The sequence below is a fragment of the Cetorhinus maximus genome, chromosome 18 (genome assembly GCF_964194155.1).
Source record: "Cetorhinus maximus chromosome 18, sCetMax3.hap1.1, whole genome shotgun sequence".
NCBI classification, from domain to species: Eukaryota; Metazoa; Chordata; class Chondrichthyes; order Lamniformes; family Cetorhinidae; genus Cetorhinus; species Cetorhinus maximus.
The window spans coordinates 37,332,701-37,353,307 of record NC_135896.1 but is presented as its reverse complement, the minus strand read 5'-3'; the positions used below and the strand labels follow the sequence as shown (position 1 = coordinate 37,353,307).

The window sequence follows — 20,607 nt, the reverse complement described above, 5'->3', positions numbered from 1 at the left end:
CACCACAATTGTATAGAACGAGTTCAAAGTCATTAACATGCACTACGTAAAAATATTCTTCTTCACATCCTCCTCGAATCTCTTGCCCTAAATCTTAAATCTGTGACCCCTAGATTTTGCACCATCAGCGAATGACAAAAGGAAGTAGCATCAAGTCCAGCTTGACAGAGCACTGCTAGACAGACTACTTACTTAACTCAGGGAATTTGGTGAGTGAGGACATTTTAAGGCTGATCTCTTTCTAAAATCTCATCTAGATTAGCATTTAGCTTAACTTTAACTTGTAGTTTTTTTTTCAAATTTCTGTCAGTGGTAAATCAGCTGCCTGTTAGTGGCAGCTGCACAGTAAGTTTGTTAGGGAAAAGGCAGCTGAGGGGTGACTTAATAGGGGTCTTTAAGATTACAAAATGTCTTGACAGAGTGGATACAGAAATGTTTCCTCCTCCAGGGAAGAGCATAACCAGAAGCCATTAAAATAAGACAGTCACTAAGGAATCCCATAGGGAAGCAAGAAGAAACGTCTTCATCCAAAGAGTGGTGAGTATGTGGAACTCATTACCACAGGGAGTGATTGGAGTGAATAGTATAGATACATTTAAGGGGTAACCAGACAAGAATATGAAAGAAGGGGATAGATGGTTACAATAGCAGATTTAGATGAGAGAAGATGGGAAGCGGTTCGAGTGGAGCATAAACACAGGCACTGACTGGTTGGGCCAAATGGCCTACTTCTGTGCCATATATCCTATGTAAAAGTTTTTCTCTGTCTACCTAACTAAAACTGTCATAATCTTGGATACTTTTAATCAAATCTCCCCTCAACCTCCTCAGCACCAAGAATGACCCCAGCTTCTCCAACCTAACCTTGTAGCTAAAATCCCTCATCCCTGGAATCATTCTGGTAAATCTTTTCTGCACCCTCTCAAGGACTCACACACATCCTTCCTAAAGTGTGGTGAGCAGGACTGGATGCAATATTCTAGTTGAGGCCTAACCAGAGCTTTTTACAGGCTCAGCATAACTTCCCTGGTTTTGTATTCAATACCTTTATTTATGAAGCCCAACCCCCTATATGCTTTGCTAACTACTCTCTACCATCTTCAAAAGGATGTACACATGCACCTCCAGGTCCCTTGGTCAAATTGTACTGTTAAGTCCATTTCTTTTCTCTCTAACCCTTCTGCTAAAATGCATCACCACACAGTATTAAATTCCATTTGCCACTTGTCTGCCCATTCTGTTAGCATGTCTATATTCTGTTGCAGTTGATTTGTGTCATCCTCACTGTTCGCCATGTCTCCAAATTTGTTATCATCGGCAAACTTTAAAATTTTACTGTATTCCAATATCCAAGTCGTTTATCTGTATGATGCACCAAAAAAAGCAGTGAGCCTAGCACTGGTCCTTGGGGAAAAACACTCGTCTCCCATCCTTCAATCTGAAAAACCACCATCTATCGTGACTCTACCGTTTTCTGTCTTTAAGCCAAACTTTTATCCAAGCTGGCAATGACCCTCCTCTTCCACGAGCCTCAATTTTGTTAACCAGCCTTTGTTGTGTTTTTGTCAAATGACAAAATGGCTTTCTTAGAACCCATATTGACAACATCCAGTGCATTCACTTCATCAGCAGATTAGTGAGGTGAGGCAAGAGTGACATCAAGGCAGCATTTAACCAAGTGTGGCATCAAGGAGTCCAAGCAAAACTGGAGTGAATGGGAATTGGGGGGTGGGGGGGAAGAGAATCTACATTGGTTCGGGTCATATCTAGCATAAAGGAAGATGGTTGTGACTGATGGAGGTCAATTGTCTTCAGTTCCAGGACATCACTACAGGTGTTACTCAGGGTAGTGCCCTCGGCCCAACCGTCTTCAACTGCTTCATCAATGACCTTCCTTCCATCGGGAGGTCAGAAATGGGAAGGTTCGCTGATGATCACACAATGTTCAGCACCATTCATGACTCCTCAGACGCTGCATTTGGACAAGGATGGCTTCAGTAAGACCTGGACAATATCCAGGCTTGGACTGACAAGTGGTAAGTAACATTTGAGCCACACAAGTGTCACCATCTCCAACAAGAGGGAATTTAAATATTGCCCCATGATATTCAATGGCATCACCATTGCTGAATCCCCCACTATCAACATCCTGGGGGTTACCATTGACCAGAAAAGGAAGCGGACTAATCATATAAATATTGTGGTTACAAGAGCAAGTCAGAGATTAGGAATCCTGCAGCAAATAATTCACTTGACAGTGCAAGCTCAATGGAATGAGAGAGTTTGGTGAGCTGAGGGAGTTTGGTGAGCGGGGGAGAAGGAAGGTGCTCCTTTGCTTCTAACTTTATCACCCTGTAGGAGCTGGTTCTTGCTCTACTACAGGGAAAGAAGCTAGCTGTTTGGTGAGTATCTGGTAAGTGGTCAAGGTCTACTCTATTCCTAAGGTTTAAAATATTACAAACAGGAATTTGTGCCAAGAATTATATATAAAAGAAAATAAATGCTCTCTCCAGGTGAGGGGGGGGAAGAAACAGCTGCCCTTAGTGGAGGAGTTCAAGTATCTCAGGATCTCGTTCACAAGTGATGGCAGAGGCAAGGGTGAGATTGGTGATCAGCGGCTCCAGGTCTGCGGGTGCTCTACCGGTCCGTGGTGGTGAAGTTGGAGCTGAGTTTTAGGATGAAGCTCTCAATTTACCGGTGGATCTATGTCCCCATCCTCACCTACGGTCATGAACCGTGGGTAATGACCATAAGGATAAGGCTGTGGGTCCAAGCAGTGGAAATGGGGTTTCTCTGCAGGGTTCCTGGGCATACTCTCAGGACAGGGTGAGGAGCTTGGCAATCGAGGAGAGCTTTGGAGTAGAGTCACTGCTACTCCAGATCAAGAAGGGCCAGTTCAGGTGGTTCGGGCATCTGGTAGGCTCCCACCAGAGCTGTACCTGGCACGGCCCTCTGGACGGAGACCTCAAGGTCGACCCAGGACATGCTGGAGGGATTACATCTCTCGGCTGGCCTGGGAATCTCCCAGGAGGCGCTGGAATCTGTGGTTAAGGAAAGGAAAGCCTGGTCGGCCCTGCTCAGCTTACTGCCACCGTGACCCTCACCAGGAGAAGCAGTGTGAAAAATGGATGGATGGATGGATTTGGATGAAGAGGCCGAAGGAATGGTTGCTAAATTTGCTGAAGACACAAAGGTAGGTAGGAAAGTAAATTGTGAAGAGGACATAAGGAGGCTACAAAGGGACATAGTTAAGTGAGTGGGCAAAGATCTGGCAAATGGAGTATAATGTGGGCAAGTGTGAAATTGTCTATTTTGGCAGGAAGAAAAAAATTACCAAAATGGTGAAAGATTGCAGAGCTCTGAGATTCAGAGGGATCTGGGTGTCCTAGTGCATGAATCACAAAAGGCTAATATATAGGTACAGCAAGTAATTAGGAAAGCTAATAGAATGTTATCATTTATTGTGGGGGGAATTGATTACAAAAGTAGGGAGTTATGCTTCAGTTGTACACGGTACTGGTGAGAGCACATTTGAAGTATTGTGTACAGTACTGGTCTCTTTATTTAATGTAAATGCATTAGAAACAGTTCAGAGAAGGTTTACTAGACTAAAAACAGGAATGGGTGGGTTGTCTTATGAGGAAAGGTTGAACGGGTTAGGCTTGTATCCGCTGGCATTTAGAAAGAGTATGATGTGACTTGATTGAAACCTTTCAGATCCTGAGGGATCTTGACAGCGTGGGTGTGGAGAAGATGTTTCCTCTTGTGGGAGAATCTAGAACTAGAGGTCACTGTTTAAAAATAAGTGGTTGCTCATTTAAGACAGAGACGAGGAGAATTTTTTTTCTCTCAGAGGGTGGTGAGTCTTTGGAACTCTTCCTCAAAAGGCGGTGGAAGCAGAGTCTTTGAATATTTTAAGGCAGAGTTAGATAGATTCTTGATTAACAAGGGGTTATCAGGGGTAGGCAGGAATATGGGGTTGAAGTTACAATCAAATCAGCCATGATCTTATTGATTTACAGAGCAGGCTTGAGGGGCTGAGTGGCCTATTCCTGCTCCTAATTCATATGTTCGTATGCTCCTGACTCCCCAAAGCCTGTCCACCATCTATAAAGGCGCAAGTCAGGAGTGTGATGGAATATTCTCCACTTGCCTTACACTCAAGAAGCTCGACACCACCCAGGATAAAGCAACCTGCTTGATAGGCACCCCATCCAGAAACATTCACTCCCTCCATCACCGGCACACAGTGGCAGCAGTGTGTAATATCTACAAGATGCATTGCAGGAACTCACCAAGACTTCTTAGACAGTACCTTCGAAACCCACAACCACTACCACCTAGAAGGACAAGGGCAGCAGGTGCTTGGGAACACCACCACCTGGGAGTTCCCCTCCAAGCACACACAACCCTGACTTGGAAATATGCCACCATTCCTTCACTGTCGCTGAGCCAAAATCCTGGAACTCCCTTCCTAACAGCACTGAGTGTACCTACACCGCATGGACTGCAACGGTTCAAGGTGGGAGCTCACCACCACCTTCTCAAGAGCACTTAGGGATGGGCAATAAATGCTGGCCTAGCCGGTGATTCCCACATCTCAAATAAAAAAAGGCAAGCACAATCTGCCTTTTACAGATCTATGCAAGCTTTCCTTAATCAACTCAAACCTCTCCAAATGCCTGCTGATTTCCCCCACCCACAATTGTTTCTATACCTTACCCACCACTGATTTTAAACTGACCAGCCTGTAGGCACTAGGAATGTCCTTACACCCTTTCTCCAATCAGGGTGTCACATTTGCCACTCTCCAATCCTCTGGCACTTTCCCCATAGAGGGAATATTGGAATATTATGGCAAGCTTTTCCACTATCTCCACTCCCATTTCCTTTAGCATCCTAGGATGCAAACCATCAAACCAGGTGACTTATCCACTCTAAGCACAGCCAAACTTTCCAGTGCATCCTGCCCATCAATTTTCACTCCATCCATTACCTAGACCATTTGTTTCTACCAATATTTTGTCAAGATTGTCTTCCTTACTATACACCAATGAAAAGTATTCAACCCTTGCTCTGCACCTCTAAGCATATATTACCTTCTTTGTCCCTAATAGGACTAGTCCACCTCTTACTACCCGCTTACTATTTACATGCCAGTTGGAAGATATTTGGGTTCCCTTTTATGTTAACTGCCATTCTATTCTGATATTCTTTCATTGCCAGTCTTATTTTGTGTTTCACCACCCCTTTCAACTTATTATACTTGGCCTGGGTCTCACTTGAAAAATTCACCTGACATGCATCATACACTGTTTTGTTGTTTCATCATATCCCCTATCTCCCCCATCATTCAAGGGGCCCTGGCTTTGGATCCAAACATTTCACCCTTGTTGGAAAGTACCTAGCCTGCATCCGAAACATCTTCTCAAAAGGCCACCCATTGTTCTGTTACAGCTTTTCCTGTTAGTCTTTCGTTCCATTTTACCCTGGCTAATCCCCTCTCATCTCACTGAATTTGGCCCTCTTCCAATTTACAAGTTCTACTTTAGATTCTTCCTTGCTCTTCACCATTATTAATCTAAACCTTATGATATGATGATCATTTTTGCTCAAGTGTTCTCCCTCAGACACTTGGACTACTTGGCCCAAATCTTTTCCCAGCACCAGATCCAGCAATGTCCACTTCCTAGTTGGACCAAGGACATACTGGTCAAGGACATTCTCCGGAGCACATTTCAGAAATTTATCCCCTTCCTTATCTTTTACTCTAACGTCATTCCAACTGAGTTGTGTAATTGAAAGTCCCTCAATATTACCACTCCATAATTCATGAACATCTCTGCGATTTTCCTGCAGATTTGCTCCTCTCTCTCTCTCACTATTTGGAGGTCTATAGAATACCCAAGCAGCATGATCAGCCAATTTTTATTTCTCAACTCTAGCCAAATGAATTCTGTCCTTGGGCCCTCACGAATATCCTCTCTTTCTAACACTACGATGACTTTCCTCATCAGTACTGCCACTCCACCTCCATCTTTTTTCCTTCCCTATCTTTTCTGAACACTTTGTATCCCTGAATATTAGGTGCCCAGTTTTCACCATTTTTAAGCCGCATTTCCATTATTGCCAATGCATCATATTCCTGCATTGTTATTTGTGCTTGTGGCTCATCAACCTTCTTCACCACACTTTGCGCATTTGTAATTATGCATTTCAAACATGCCCTTATATTCCTTATAGTTCTTCTTAGTCTGCTCCTATCTAATATGGTACTACTTTATTCTTGAAGACTGTCCAACACTCACTCCTTTATGCACCTTCTCAAGAGCAGTTAGGGATAGGCAATAAATGCTGGCCCAGCTAATGATGCCCACTTCCCATGAATGAATTTAAAAATTCCTCTTTTCTACTTTTATATACTGGTGCCCAAGCCCTTGCCAATTTAGTTTAATACTAGTTTAGTATTTAGTTTGTATTAATAAAATGTCAGTAAAATTTGACAAACATTTTTGCCAGAGTGCTATCACATTATTCTATTCTCTTAAATCAACTTATTTTTTTAAATGCTTGTGCTCCAAGCAGAAAAAGGAAACCCAACCAGAAAAATAACCTGTTATTCTTCACTGCATAGTTGCTTTTTAAAGTCTAATAAACAATGCTTAAGGCAAAGGATGGATACTTGCCTCTTCCTCCTCCTCAGAAAGTTTAGTAGCAATATCTGGAGACTTTTGGGGTTTATCAGCAATGCTTCCATTTTCTTCTCTGCTACCATGTTCTGCTTCCCACTCCTGCAGAACTTCTTCAAGGTTGAAACGACGGCGATAATTCACAAAAAAGTTCTTCACTTGTACTACTGTCTTATTGCCAATTACATCTGAAATGGCTTGAAAATCCCGGCCATATTTTCTTATTGCTGTGGGGGAGAAAAAAATCCTACAATCAACAAAAAAGTTACTGCATTTTAACCACCATTTTTACATTTTCTTTTCAAGCTGAAACATAAACCCAAGTGGGATATTTACTCACCCTGCACAGCTAGTAGTTGCTCTTCAGTTGTCCAACGAGCGTTAATTTTCTGATTTGCCTAAAGAACAAATCTGAATTTAGTCTCCCAAAAGTGCTTCGCAATCAATTACTTACTTTTAAAGGATAATCACTGTTATTTTGTTGGCAAATGTGACAGAATAATTTGAGTGCAGCAATATACTACAAACAACAAGCAAGATAAATGACCAGTTAGTTTATTTTGGTGATGATGGTTGAGGCATAAAAGTTGGCCAGTACAGTACAAGAACATTTTGCTCTCATTTACATATTACAAGATCTTTTAAGTCCACCTAAACAAGGAATCTTGCCAGGGTCCTGTTTTAATATCTCAGCTGAAAAGACAGAAGATTTGAAAATGAAAAACTTATTCAGTACTGCACTCAAGTATTAGCCTGCATTTGAGTTAGAGTGAACTGGGGATGGAACCTGCAATCTTTTGATTCCGAGATAAAAGGATACTAAAGCAAAATACTTCATCAGCCATTTGTTTTAAAATACAACAGCATATTTTGAACAATTTTTACTTACTGTAAATCTGTAAACTGTTCAACATTAACCCAACAATACACTGCAATGTACCTTATTAAATGGGTGTTGATATATTAATTGAGACGTTGCAAAATAAATTAACTACCTAGTAAGGTCCTCTCATTTCTTCAAATTATGTGCATTTCCCCACACCAGTCTAGCCTAAACTTGATATTCTGATGAAAAAAACATGCTGAGCATACATATGAAAATGCTAAGTTTCCGACAGGTTCTACACAGTCTCTTCTACTTCTATATTTTGTAAAACTCCTGGACTTCTATCACTGTGACAGCTCATTTCTACCAGGAGTTAATCTAAATCGACTAACCCCTCCTCCTCCAAAAGTACATTCCTATGGGATGTTATTTATCTACACTTCCATAAGGCATTCAATAAAGTTCCACACAAGAGATCATCATAAATGAAAGCACATAAAATAGGAGGTTGTCTACTAAGGTAGATTTGGATTGGAAACAGATAGGGAACTAGGAGACAGATTGGTGGGATGGAACAAGTGGTGTTCCCCAGGGATCAGTTCTGGGAGCTCAACTTTTCACCATATTTAGTAATGACTTGGATGAAGGATTAGACAGTTTGCAGATGACACTAGTTTAGGAGGAACAGCAAGCGGTGCAGAAAAAGAGTAACAAGTTACAAAATGGGTATACGCAGATTAAAGTGAGTGGGCAAAACCATGGCAAATAAGAGTTCAATACGGGCTAGTGTCAGGACATCCATTTTGGCTAAAGATAAATAAATCAGTATTTTCTAAGTGGTGAAGCGCCAGGATCTGTGGAGGAGCAAAGAGGTTTAGGTATCTAGATATGCAAATCAGTAAATGCCTATAAACAAAGGCAAAAAGTAATCAAATTGGCCTTTATCACAATGGGGCTGGAACACCAAGGGGAGAACATTATGCTTCAGTTGCAATAGTGCCTTGGTCAGGCCCTATCTGAAAGGCTGTATTCAGTTTTAGGTGGCGCACCTCTGAAAGGATATACTGACCTTAGAGCAGGTGCCACGCACATTCAGCACAATAATGCCAGGTTTAGAGGGTTAAATGATGAGAACAGGTTGCATAAATTTGGCTCATATTCTCAAGTACAGTAGATTTGATCAAGGTGTTTAAAATGTCAAAAGGATTCAAGAGGGTTGATAGAGAGAATTTTCTCTGATGGGGAAATCAAGAATGTGATACATAATTCTAAAATTAGAGTTTGGCCATTAAGGAGCAAAAGCAGGAAGCACTTTCACAAAAAGGGTGGTTGAAATGTGTATGCTTGGGTACTATTCCAAGTTTAAACCGCTATACAAGTGCAAGTTGTTGCCACAGTTCAATAAATTTGAAAGATAAAACTAACATGAATGGCTTGGTTTCCTAAGTTTAAAAAAAAAACTTACAGCCAAAGAGGTGGACTACTCTTTTGCAGACTTGCCCTGAGCATAGTTAACTTGCAGATGAATGCATCATCCTATGAAGTGCACAGCTGTTACGACTGTCACTGCTGTCAATTATGGAAAAGCACTCTAAGGGATTGCTTTACAATACACTGTTCACCAGTGATCACCATATAGGTCCAAGATACTGGCCAATCTTGGCGTAAGTATCACTGGCAGAACTAGCTTATCTGAAGTAGTCATGAAACTTTGTCCCAAAAGTTTTGTGACAAGAAAAAAATCTGTAACAGGATAATATTAACTGAAACAATGGCAGAAGTCATGGGATTTTATACAATATGTGGCACTGCCTATTTGCATATTCAAAAGTGCCATCAACCCACCCTGTATTCTTAAGGTGCATGGATAATATGGACTAAAAAATGGACTGTACTGTTATTTAAATGTCACAGTGTGTTGGGCAGGCACAGACACCAAAGACAATATATATCATACCCCAATTTTATTTATTAAGGTGAATAGTTCCTTACCTCAGGTGGCTTGAATTCCTCTATCCCACCGTCTAATTTTTGTTTGAGAGCACCATTTATCTGTTTCACATTTTGGATCTAGAATATTAGATTTTAATGACCCAGTAAACATAGAGTCACTGATGAAACTGTCAAAGACAGACTAAGAGATTTAATTTATATATTTTAAACCCTGCCACAGAATTTATTCTCCCATTAGCAGGAGACAGATAAAGCATGACTATTTTCTCCCCTCCTTATATTCTGAAACCATTAACTCCTTGCTGGTGTACATTTCTAAGGATATCTTGCACACTATGGCACCATATCATTCTTCACGTGTAAGCCTAAACAGAGAATGTTGGCAGGCCATTCGGTTTTAGGGTTCTCAGAGCTAAAGGTGACTCTGTTGCTCTTGACTGACATCACACACAAACACTTTCATGCAGAGTTTGCTGGATGGTAAATCAGTGGTGTGAACAGTAGCTATTTTTTTTTCCTCTAATTCCAGGGCATGGATGATAGCAGACATAATTCTCTCCTATCTAAGAGCACATGCATGATCAGTCAAATGGCCTCCTGTGCTGTATCATTCTATGAACTCAGTTTACACTGGACATCAACACAGACAGCTTAATGGGCTGCACGTGCTTCATGATTTTTAGCCATTTTTTTAATGAACAAATTTAGGAAACAAAGTTACTTTAAATGTATTTTTACTGTACAACAATTTTTTAAAAAAGGTCTGAAATGACATCATGAACTTGACTTAATATTAATTACAATCTGAGGAAATAAGCAATTTGGTGGCTTGTTTCCATAATTGATGAATACCTCACACCCACTGAGTTGCAAAGTTTTTGGTCTCGTGATTAGATGTTCAGGCATTTAAAAGAAGGTAAGGTACCTAAAAAGCCTTTGCAATAGAAGCTACAGTTGAAGCAGTAAAGTTCCAGAAAAACACGCTCAAAAGTAAAATTCAGAGCTGTCTAAGTCAAAGTGACCCACTGAAGCAGGGTAGTATGATGTGTACATTATTTTATGTTGTTACACTAACATGTACTGACTGAGCAAGTGAACCTGATCATAACTATTGCTCTGTATATTCACCTAACCTTGAAATAAAATAGCTGAACGATTCAACATAAGTCTCGCCTCAGAGATTGAAGAAATACATGTCAGAGATATTGATATTTCAGGTCACATGGGGGGCAGGAGTTCCATTGTTACAATTGTACAATGCAGAATCCAAGAGTGTAAGTACAGGGCATGTAGAGTCAAAGAACCAAAGATACGCAAGATTGCTCATGGAAGTGACTGACACCTCTAGAGACTGATGTTTGGCATGTTCTGCCCTGTGCAGAATTTTGGTCTAGTTGCAAATCACCTTTTCCTTGTTTGACTGCACTGCAGAAGGGGCAAGAAAAAGGTTGCTGTTAAATATTTCTGCTCTTTAATTCATGAAGTTTACATGTAATTTCACATCATTAGGTTGGGTTTGGATTCACATCATTAGGAGGGTTTAAACTAACTTGGCAGGGGTGTGGGAACCAGACGACATTATCAGAGAGCAAACCAAGTTGCACAGTATACTGGGAGAGTTAGATAGCACTAGAATAGGGAATAGCAAGTTAATAGATGGGGTCAGAGTAAGGGAGAATGTAATAAAGTCTAAATCAGGGTTACTGTGCATGTATGTGAATGCACGGAATGTGGCAAATAAGATTGGCGAGTTACAGGTGCAGATTGCCATGTGGACCTGGCTCAAAGAAGGGCAGGACTGGGTGCTAAATATTCCTGGATACAAGGTGTTCTGGAACGATGGGAAAGGTAGAAAAGGGTGTGAGGTGCAGTGCTGGAGAAAGAGGATGACCTAGAGTGGTTAAAGACAGAATCTATTTGGCTTGAGCCAAGGAACAAAAAAAGGGCAATTATGTTACTCGGTGTAGTCTATAGGCCACCAACTAGTGGGAAGGATGTAGAACAAATTTACAAGGAAATTACAGAGAGGTGCAAAAATTAAAGGGAAATTATGCATGGAGGCAGAAGGCATAGCTGAAATATTAAATGAATAATTTACATCTGGCTTTACCAAGGAAGAAGGTGCTACCCAGGCCATGGTGAAACAGGAGGTAATTCAGACACTAGAAGGGCTTAAAATTGGTAAGGAGGTGGTATTGGAGAGGCTATCTATACTTAAAGAGTTGATAAGGCACCAGGATCAGATGAGGTGCATCCAATGATACCGAGGGAAGGGAGAGTGAAAATTGTAGAGGCACTGGCCATAATTTTCAATCTTTCTTGGACTCAGGGGTGGTGCTAGAGGACTAGAGAATTGCAAATGTTGCACCCTTGTTCAAAAGAGGGTGTAAAGATAAGGCCAGCAACTACAGGCCAGTCAGTTTAATCTTGGTGGAGGAGAAACTTCTAGAAACAGTAATTCAGGACAAAATTAAGTCACATGGACAAATATGGGTTAATTAATAAAGCCAGCGTGGATTTCTCAAAGGAAAATGATGTTAACTAACTTGGAGTTTTTTTTTTAAAGAGGTAATATTGAAGGTTGTGATGCAGTTGATGTGGTGTACAAAGAGTTCCAAAAGTCTTGTGATACAGTGCCACACGTCAGACTTGTGAGAAAAGTTATAGCTCATGGAATAAAAGGGAAAGTTGGAACATGGATATGAAATTGGCTGAGTGACTGTAAATAACAAGTGATTAATGGATGCTTTCAAGCTCAAGGAAGGTTTGCAGTGGAGTTCGCCAGGGGTCAGTGTTGGGACCCTTCCTCTTCCTTAAAATTTGCCACCATTGAGAACTGTGAGGGGGAAAGTATAGAACTTCAAAAGAACAGACTAATTGATGGGATAGGCGGACAGGGGGCAGATGAAGTTCACATTTCTTTACATTGAACTGATTCATTTTGGTACAAAGAGCATGGGGACATTATAAAACAAAGGGTACAAATTTAAAGAGGATGCAGGAGCAGAGGGACCTGGGCGTATATGCGCATGTCACTGAAGGTGGCAGGGCAGGTTGATAACAGTGGTTTAAAAAGCACACAGTATTCTTGGCTTTATTATTAGGGGCATAGAGTACAAGAGCAAGGAGGTTATGTTGAACTTGTATAAGATACTATTTAGCCTCAGCTGAGTACTGTGTCCAACTCTGGGCACTGCACTTTATAGGAAAGATATGAAGGTATTGGAGTGCAGAAAAGATTCACGAGAATAGTTCCAGGATGAGGAAATTCAGGTATGGAGACAGACTGAAGAAGTTAGGACTGTTTTCCTTGGAGGAAAGAAGGCTGAGAGGAGATTTTATAGAGCTATTCAAAATCATGAGGGGTCTCGACAGAGTAGATAGGGAGAAACTGTTTCCACTCATGAAAGGATCAAGAATGAGCAGGCACAGGTTTGAAGCAATTTGCAAAAGAAGCAAAAGCGTTCTGAGAAAAAACTTTTTCACGCAGCAAGTGGTTAAGGTCTGGAATGCACTGCTTGAGAGTGAGATGGAGGCAGGTTCAATTGAGGCATTCCAAAGAGAATTAGACAGTTATTTGAAGCGGAAGAATGTGCAGGGTTATGGAGAGAAGGTGGGAGAATGGCACTAAATTAATTGCTCATTCAGACAGTCGGTGCAGACACGCTAGGCCAAATGACCTCCACCTGCACTGTACCAATTGCGATTCTGTGAGTCATTGCAATCACATTTTGCAGGGAAGCATATTGTGTAAAAGCATTTTTTATAAATATTGGTGTCAAAAAGACAATAAAGTCAAACACTTCTGCAGCAGAAGCTATTTCTTGCATAAGCTAAATCAGAAATAATTAGCATAAATCTAATTTTATAAAACAATCCATGCATGGAACTAGCTCAGCATTTAATTTGCAGTTCTACCAGATTCACCTTCTTAAACTTCACAGACAGCATTTGAGAAAGCAATCTTTTTCATTGTTTATATATTAATTTGTCTCATTCCAGCCCTGAATCAGACAAGTGCAGAAGCTACAAGGGGGTCTCTTTTTTATTTAAGGATCTTTCATCTGGAACTGACATGCAAGTTAATAGTTATTAACAATTAATCAAGTCAAGAACGGTTCACAACCACGATCTGGCTATTCCTAAATATTTCACCCATTTTCTGCATGTTTGTTTGTTCATTTAAACTTGTAGTCTTGTTAGGAAAAGCAAGCATAGAAATCATGAAGTATCACAATGATATGCACAAATGATATTGCAGGTATTGTGCATTAAGGTCCAGTTTAATAGCCAGGAGAAGGAAAGATCCTAGCTGACAGACAGCTGCATTTCTAATATTGCATGCACGATACTATGTGAAGTATAGCAGAATACCAAGTAAGTTTTCTTACAAAAACTTCCAAAAAGCAACTAGAAAGGAATGCTGCTGAATGTAACTGAAATGAACAAACTGCAGAACTTACTTGACGTTTAAGTGAGACCAACTCCATATCAAGCTGTCTGAGAACTGTGCTAGCAGCACCAGAACTTGTGGACAATGCATCAAGATCCTCTTGAATCAGGAACATCCCTCTTGGAGGCTTCTGACTTATTCTTTGCTTTCCTTGGACAGTACGTGTGTCTTTCTTGGGTGGGACACTTTTCACAGTTTGAGATCCCTGCTGTTAGATAAAAGGGCACACATTAAAGTCGCCAGGTGTAAACTCATAGAACCTTACAGCACAGGTGGAGACCATTAATTCAGTTGTGCCTGTGCTGGCTTCTTGAAAGAGCAATGCTTAGTCCCCCAGTTCCACTTTTTTGTAACTCTTAAGCTCCTCATCTTCAACTAACTGACCAATTCCTCTTGAAATGTATTATTTATGGAATCACCAGGCTTGCAGCACTCTTAGTCACCAAGTGTAGATTACTAGTGTTAGGGAAGACTTTGATCATCACTGGTGTTATTCGTACCAGTGGTACTTTGCACGATCCAGGATCTGAATCCTAACCTTCAAAAAGGCTTCAACACAATCAGATATAAACATCATTTAGATCTGACCATTTCTTTACATGTTCCATTTATACAACTTTAAACATTGGTATAGGTTGTACATAATTCCTTAACACATGTCCAGTACAGAATGCTGCATTTATTTTTAAGTACAAAAGCTGCTGCAAAGTCATTACAACGAGAAAAGATTGCCCACTTTGGATCATCATCAAGGACCTAACCAAAATATACTCTTGTATACAAGTCTGAATGCCAGTGAAATGTTAATGTCAAGCAGGGGTGGACTGGCTCCCTAACATGAGAGATTCTTTGGGATAGAAAAGGGGAAGCGGGAGGAGAACATAATACAGCACTATGAACTTATTCAAGAGGCATTTGGGAAATCACTAGATTTCTGATATGGCCAGTTCCCTGACACATTTTGTTCACAATTCTAAGTATATTTTGTTCAAATTTATAGGTATGTTCGAGTAAGTGATACTTTCACAATGAGGGTACGTGCTTTTTTTAAAACTACTACCTTCTCCTCGTCTTAATAAATGCCAAGTAGTTACTCCGAGCAAACTCACTGTACAAACTGCTTTATCCTTTATCATTTCCTTTTGTCATCTTAGCCATATTTGCACTGGTGGCCAAGGGCAAATCCAAAGCAGAAACCAAAGTTAACAATAGCACACTCATTAAAAGGTGCTTTCAATAAAGAAAGACAACATATAAGCACGACCAAATATAAAGAAAAATACAACTGTATTTCTAATCAGATACAAACAATATAGAGTCAGAAGCTTAGATGTGCAACTAACGAGTACAATTTGGACATGCAGCCAAAATTGTAACTTTGTAATTGGATAGTAATGCTGTGAAGGCAGCGTAAATGAGTCATCACTTATTGGCGTGAGGGATATCTGGGATAAATTCTGAAAAACAGCAGTTAGAAGTGTAAATTGGACCTCCAACTCAAATATATGTGGAGTTTTCTTGCATCAGGAATTGATTCAGGTTATAAACAGAAATTACACAAATAAGGTCATTCATTCAGATTTTATAATCCACAATAACATTAATTTACGCAGTTCTGCTTTTGGTATTTCGGTAAAAATCGGAAACTCGTGCCTAAAATCTATTTTCATCTACCTTCACTGGTTTTATGTAATAGTATTTCTGTCAAGTGTACAGTTGATTTGAAAGTGAAAAATGAAGCCAACTCACCTCTTTTTTTGCCTCTTTGCTTGGCTCAATTTCGCTGTCAACAATATTGGTTGTATTTGCATTGGATTCTTCAATCTCATCACCACTGCAAAAGGAAACAGGACTTGCAGATGAATCACCGAACTGGACAAATTACTATGTAAAGACAACACTTAGCAGACCCAAATTACACAACTGCCTTAAACAGAAAAATTGCAAGAAAAACCTTTACAAATGAAAAGTTGTTTCAAAGAAAACCATACAATTTTCAATTCCATATACACAAGTATACAGTTCGCTCTTTAACATAAACTTAAGGCTATGTTAATTCAAATTAAACTATGCAAAAATAAATCACACTCAAAATACATGGACAGTTTATGTTTAGTTCGAACAAACATAGGAACTGGAAATAGGCCATTTAGCCGATCATATCTGTTCCTCAAATAACAGGCACTCTGTTAATTTGAATATGCATTTCCCAAACAAATTAGTCCTATTCAGTGAATTCTGCTATTCAGTTCAGATTCAAACCCTATTTATTTAGGCCAGAGGGGCACACCTTTCTTGGCTACCTTGCTGGAAGCAGTAAATATGCTCAAAACTTGAAATGGGTCCTGTCATTCAATTTTAGGTCAACATCATCAGAAACTACCAAACAAATTCTAGACCGATTGTGAAAATGGATGTTATTTTAAAAATATTTGAGGAATATTGTGTTATTCTATGAAAAAGGCTGTGTGTGTTTGTGTATATGATTTAATTAAATTGGGCAGAGATTAATAGGATGCAGGTTGCCTGGAGGGTTTGAAATATGAGAAGGATAGAGGTGTTAGGTCTGAGGTACAAGTGAATAGGTTAGGTTTAATATTTGCATTTTTAGATAAGTTGAGAGTTTGTTTGAATATCAAAGGGAAGTCAGGATTGACAAGAAACATGTTTGCATTTTGCAGGAGTTCCATAGGTAAATAGAAGGTTTTAAAAAAATATTTTATTGACCTGGAAGCAAAGACAAGGCTGAAACATAAAAGGAGGATTTAAGTTTCAAAGAAGTGTGAGAACAATGGAACCTGAAAGGGAGAAAAAAAAAGATATTTTAGAGTTACTGTGGAAAGCTTAGCATAGCTGGAGCTATGAGATGTAGCCGTTTCAGCTGTTGAACTGTGGCTGAAGTTGGTGAAGTGTAGCAGCTGGAGCTGTGGGCTGAGGAAGGATGCAGTTTGAATCAATCACCTAGTCAAGCCAGAAAAGTCTTGTGCTACAAAAAAAAAAGTTTTATTCTGAAGTTTGGATTTTCACAGCAGAGTGGAAGTGTGTTACAGGTCATGTGGTATGCCTTTATTGAAGCTTTAGCAGTTTGCCTTGGATGATATTACTGGACTTTAATAGTTAAGCATCTACAAGGGAGTGTTGCCTGAAAGGTATTTACTTGTGGGGAGATTGTATTTTTGGGGGAAATGTGCTGTAAGACAAACCTTAATTGTGCAACTGTAATCTTGTGTGCTTAAGTTTTCTTTTATTCTTGTTAATAAAACTTTTACTTTTAATTTTTAAAATCCCAGAAATGTCACTGGATTTCTTGCTGCTGAGATCAGTACGACTTCATCTCGTTTTCAGAATACAAAAAAAAAGATATGGCCCGTAAACCAAGTTTCCCTCTTGATTTGCTTTGCATAGCAATTATTAGCTGTGGTCATAACATTAACACACAAGGAAGCAAATAATGTTCTGACAAAAAGCATTGACAACTGAGTGAGTGATAAAATTTCTGAAATGCTACCCTATCAGTCAAACTTATTTAACACTGATAAAGCTATTCCCCATTACATTTTCAACCAAGGAGAATGCTAGCTTTCATGAATAAAAACATTATGGGGAGAAAAAAGCTAAACAGTAAAATTATCCTCATGGTCTACATTAGTACAACTGCAAAGAAAAGAAAGCTGCTGGTAATTGAGAATTACGCAATGTAGTGTTCTTATTCTGATTGTAACCTTAAAAAAAATCAAAAACATGGATGACTAGGAGAGAATGCATAAGTTTGATCAAAGCATGGCATCACAAAACAGAAAAATCACCACGATAGTTGACAACTGCTGAGCCCTCATGAATACCTGCATGTTGAAGTAAAATCCACTGCCAACTTTCTTTAGGTACTACTAATTCAACCTGCTGGCAGAGGTAGCAGGAGGATCTAATTATTGAGGATCTTGCATGAGCACCAATAGAAAATTTTGAAGGAGCAAAACTCTTGAGTATTTATTCTCTGTTGTTTGCCAGCATTCACAAGGAAGTCTCGACATTCAGATACTGATGCTAGAATGGAAGATAATGATGCTTGGTGAGATTAAGGATGAAGCTCAAAACAGTTGGTTCCAGCATGCTGGAGGTAGAGGGACCCATCCTCATGACAATGGCCATAAGCTATATGACAATTGAGGAAATGGCTTAAAACTTGGATGTTCCAATGGAATTTATTTTTGCATTAAATACTTATAATGAATGCAATCAACTGGAATCAAATCAGATTGCTGTATTTTGCAAAATGGCTGAATGTTATAATCAAAACTTGAGCACCTCAAGCGCAGCAGTCAGTGCATTTTAATAGTTGTTCTAACGTCTTATGGTTAGTGCCCAAATAGTGTTTTTTAACCCCATTAAAATTGCTTAATTTGAACTATTGCATTCTCCCTTGCCGCAAAAAAGCTTTGAATTAATGGTATTTGGATATTTAACTTACACTGGCAACTGCCGTGACGAGAAATTGAAATCATTTCGCAAACTATCACAATTTTGGAAACTATTACTTTCAGAACTCTTAACAGAAAAATGGTAAACAAGTAAATAAATGAAAGGCAACCTTAAAAAGCAAAAAAAGTCATCCATGTAGGAATGATTATAGAAAATTACATTTTGGGAGAGAAGAACTTTGAACTTTAAAGAGCAGCTTAGCCATTTCACACTTTAGATATATGTTACTCAGTTATAAATTGACCAGCTCCACCCACTTACCCTAAGACCTATTTTGTAGGTTACATGTATTTCATTAAGGAAGCAAATTCACTTCTTTATTGGCAGCTATTTTTATAATGGAATTAAAAATTGGTCATTCACACAGCATCATTCTTATTTATTCCAATGCTTTACATCAAGAGAATAGTTACTGTATGATTCATTGCTTCCAGCAGCTCATGCTAACCAGATGAGCTGGTATACATTTACTTACCTCCCTTCCTTATCCCTTTTCATCTGTTTGCGAGCATGACGATCCATTACACTGGTCTTGGTCCGTGTCTTCTTCCATGAGTAATAGAACTTTACCAGGCTAGCTATGGATTTGTCAGGCAACTGCAAAGACATACATGGTTAACAAGATTTTGTGAAATGCAATCAAATCTCAAAAATCCAGTCAGTGCATCTACCTCACAGTTGTGGTTTTAATCAAGCAAAAAGACTTAAGTAAGTCAAGTATGTTCAAGACTGAATGATAGATTTTTGGGCACTAATGTAATAAAAGGGATATGGGGATAGGACAGGAATAATAATACTGAAGGTTTGAGGGGCCATATCGCCCACTCCTGCTCCTATTTTTTTATGCTCTTGTAGAATTCTACATAGCCCTGTAAAAATACACATGAAAGTGACCCAACAGCTCAACAGGCAAACACATTACCTTTAGCTGCATTACTGAGCCAGGCATCCAGAAGAATCTTAGGTACAATTCCTAGTTTGTGCTAATTTAGTTGGTCTCAACCAGGGCAGCCGCAGGAGTATTGCAATTAGTCCTGGTACTCCTGCACTTGGTGAAGGGCTGTGTCTAAGATAACCAAAGTTTCTCTCCAATGACATCTGAAAATTGCACATAAGTTAAGCATTTGGCTCCCAGTGTCAAATTAGCCATCAACACTAACTGTCCATGTTCATGGATGAAAAGAATTGCCTTTTGTATGAGAGTACCATAGGATTGTTGGTGTCCTAACATGGACACGACCTTCAAAAAGGTTCGGCAGAAAAATTACGAGTGTGGAAGACAAGTAGAGTTAAGATTAGATTGTAGCACATTCTGTGCAATGGAGACTTCATCCCTGCATTTGAAAATGTTTCCAAAAAGTGCCCTCCTTTAAACAAGTATTTGCCCAAACAGATTTATTGTGAGACAGTTTTAAACAAATCACTGATTTTTTTTTATATATTAAAAAGATTCCATTAACATGTACTTATGTCATCTGAGAGATAATTGACTAACTACATTGGCAGGGTTTTATCACAAAATGGAAGGCTTAGAAAGGTCAATGAAAAATGACACTGTTCCACTACAGCTTGATCCTTATATTGTGTAAAGCAAGCCATACATCCGAGTTTGAAAATTTTAATTAAGATGTACATAGACGCATTCAGATGCTGGAGCTTACACTTCAGTGACACAATCAAACCAGTAAATATAAAAAGTATAATAAAAATAGAAAGTGCTGGAAAAACTCAGCAGGTCTGGCAGCAACTGTGGAGAGAGAAACAGTTAATATTTCTAGTCCAATATGACATATCTTCAGAACGCTTCCCAATAATTAGAAAAAGTGAATCTGCCTTGCAATACTTTTATCACAGTAAAAGATGAAAATAATCAAATCATTTACTGAATCCCTATAAATAGTCCCACTCCACCAGTTACCTTTAACTTCTACTCAGCCTATTAGCCACCAATCAATACTTTTTTTTAAAAAAAGTTCAGGCTTTTAAAGGTCTAGTGATAAACATCCAGTCTGTAATCTGCAGTAATTTAGTATCGATCTGGCTGGTCCAATTCCTTTTTTTTCATTCATTCATGGGGTGTGGGCATCGCTGACTAGGCCAGCATTTATTACCCATCCCTAAATGCCCTTGAGAAGGAGGTGGTGAGCTGTTGTCTTGAACCGCTGCAGTCCATGGGGTGTAGGTACACCCACAGTGCTGTTAGGGAG

At 39.5% G+C, this 20,607-nt stretch overlaps 1 protein-coding gene across 5 annotated transcripts in view; it reads right to left on the bottom strand.

The window, feature by feature from the left end:
- Positions 1-20,607, bottom strand: part of rcor1 (REST corepressor 1) — a 148,215-nt gene that overhangs the window by 6,440 nt on the left and 121,168 nt on the right. For 2 of the 5 annotated variants that reach the window (XM_078562414.1, XM_078562418.1), the window contains 6 exons: positions 18,876-18,997; positions 15,671-15,755; positions 13,932-14,129; positions 9,508-9,585; positions 7,030-7,087; positions 6,687-6,916 (listed from right to left, as the gene is read on the bottom strand). In XM_078562414.1, coding sequence (XP_078418540.1) covers positions 6,687-6,916; positions 7,030-7,087; positions 9,508-9,585; positions 13,932-14,129; positions 15,671-15,755; positions 18,876-18,997 — 771 coding nt within the window. The remainder of the gene's footprint in view (positions 1-6,686; positions 6,917-7,029; positions 7,088-9,507; positions 9,586-13,931; positions 14,130-15,670; positions 15,756-18,875; positions 18,998-20,607) is intronic. The other 3 variants (XM_078562415.1, XM_078562417.1, XM_078562419.1) reach the window with 3 other exon arrangements.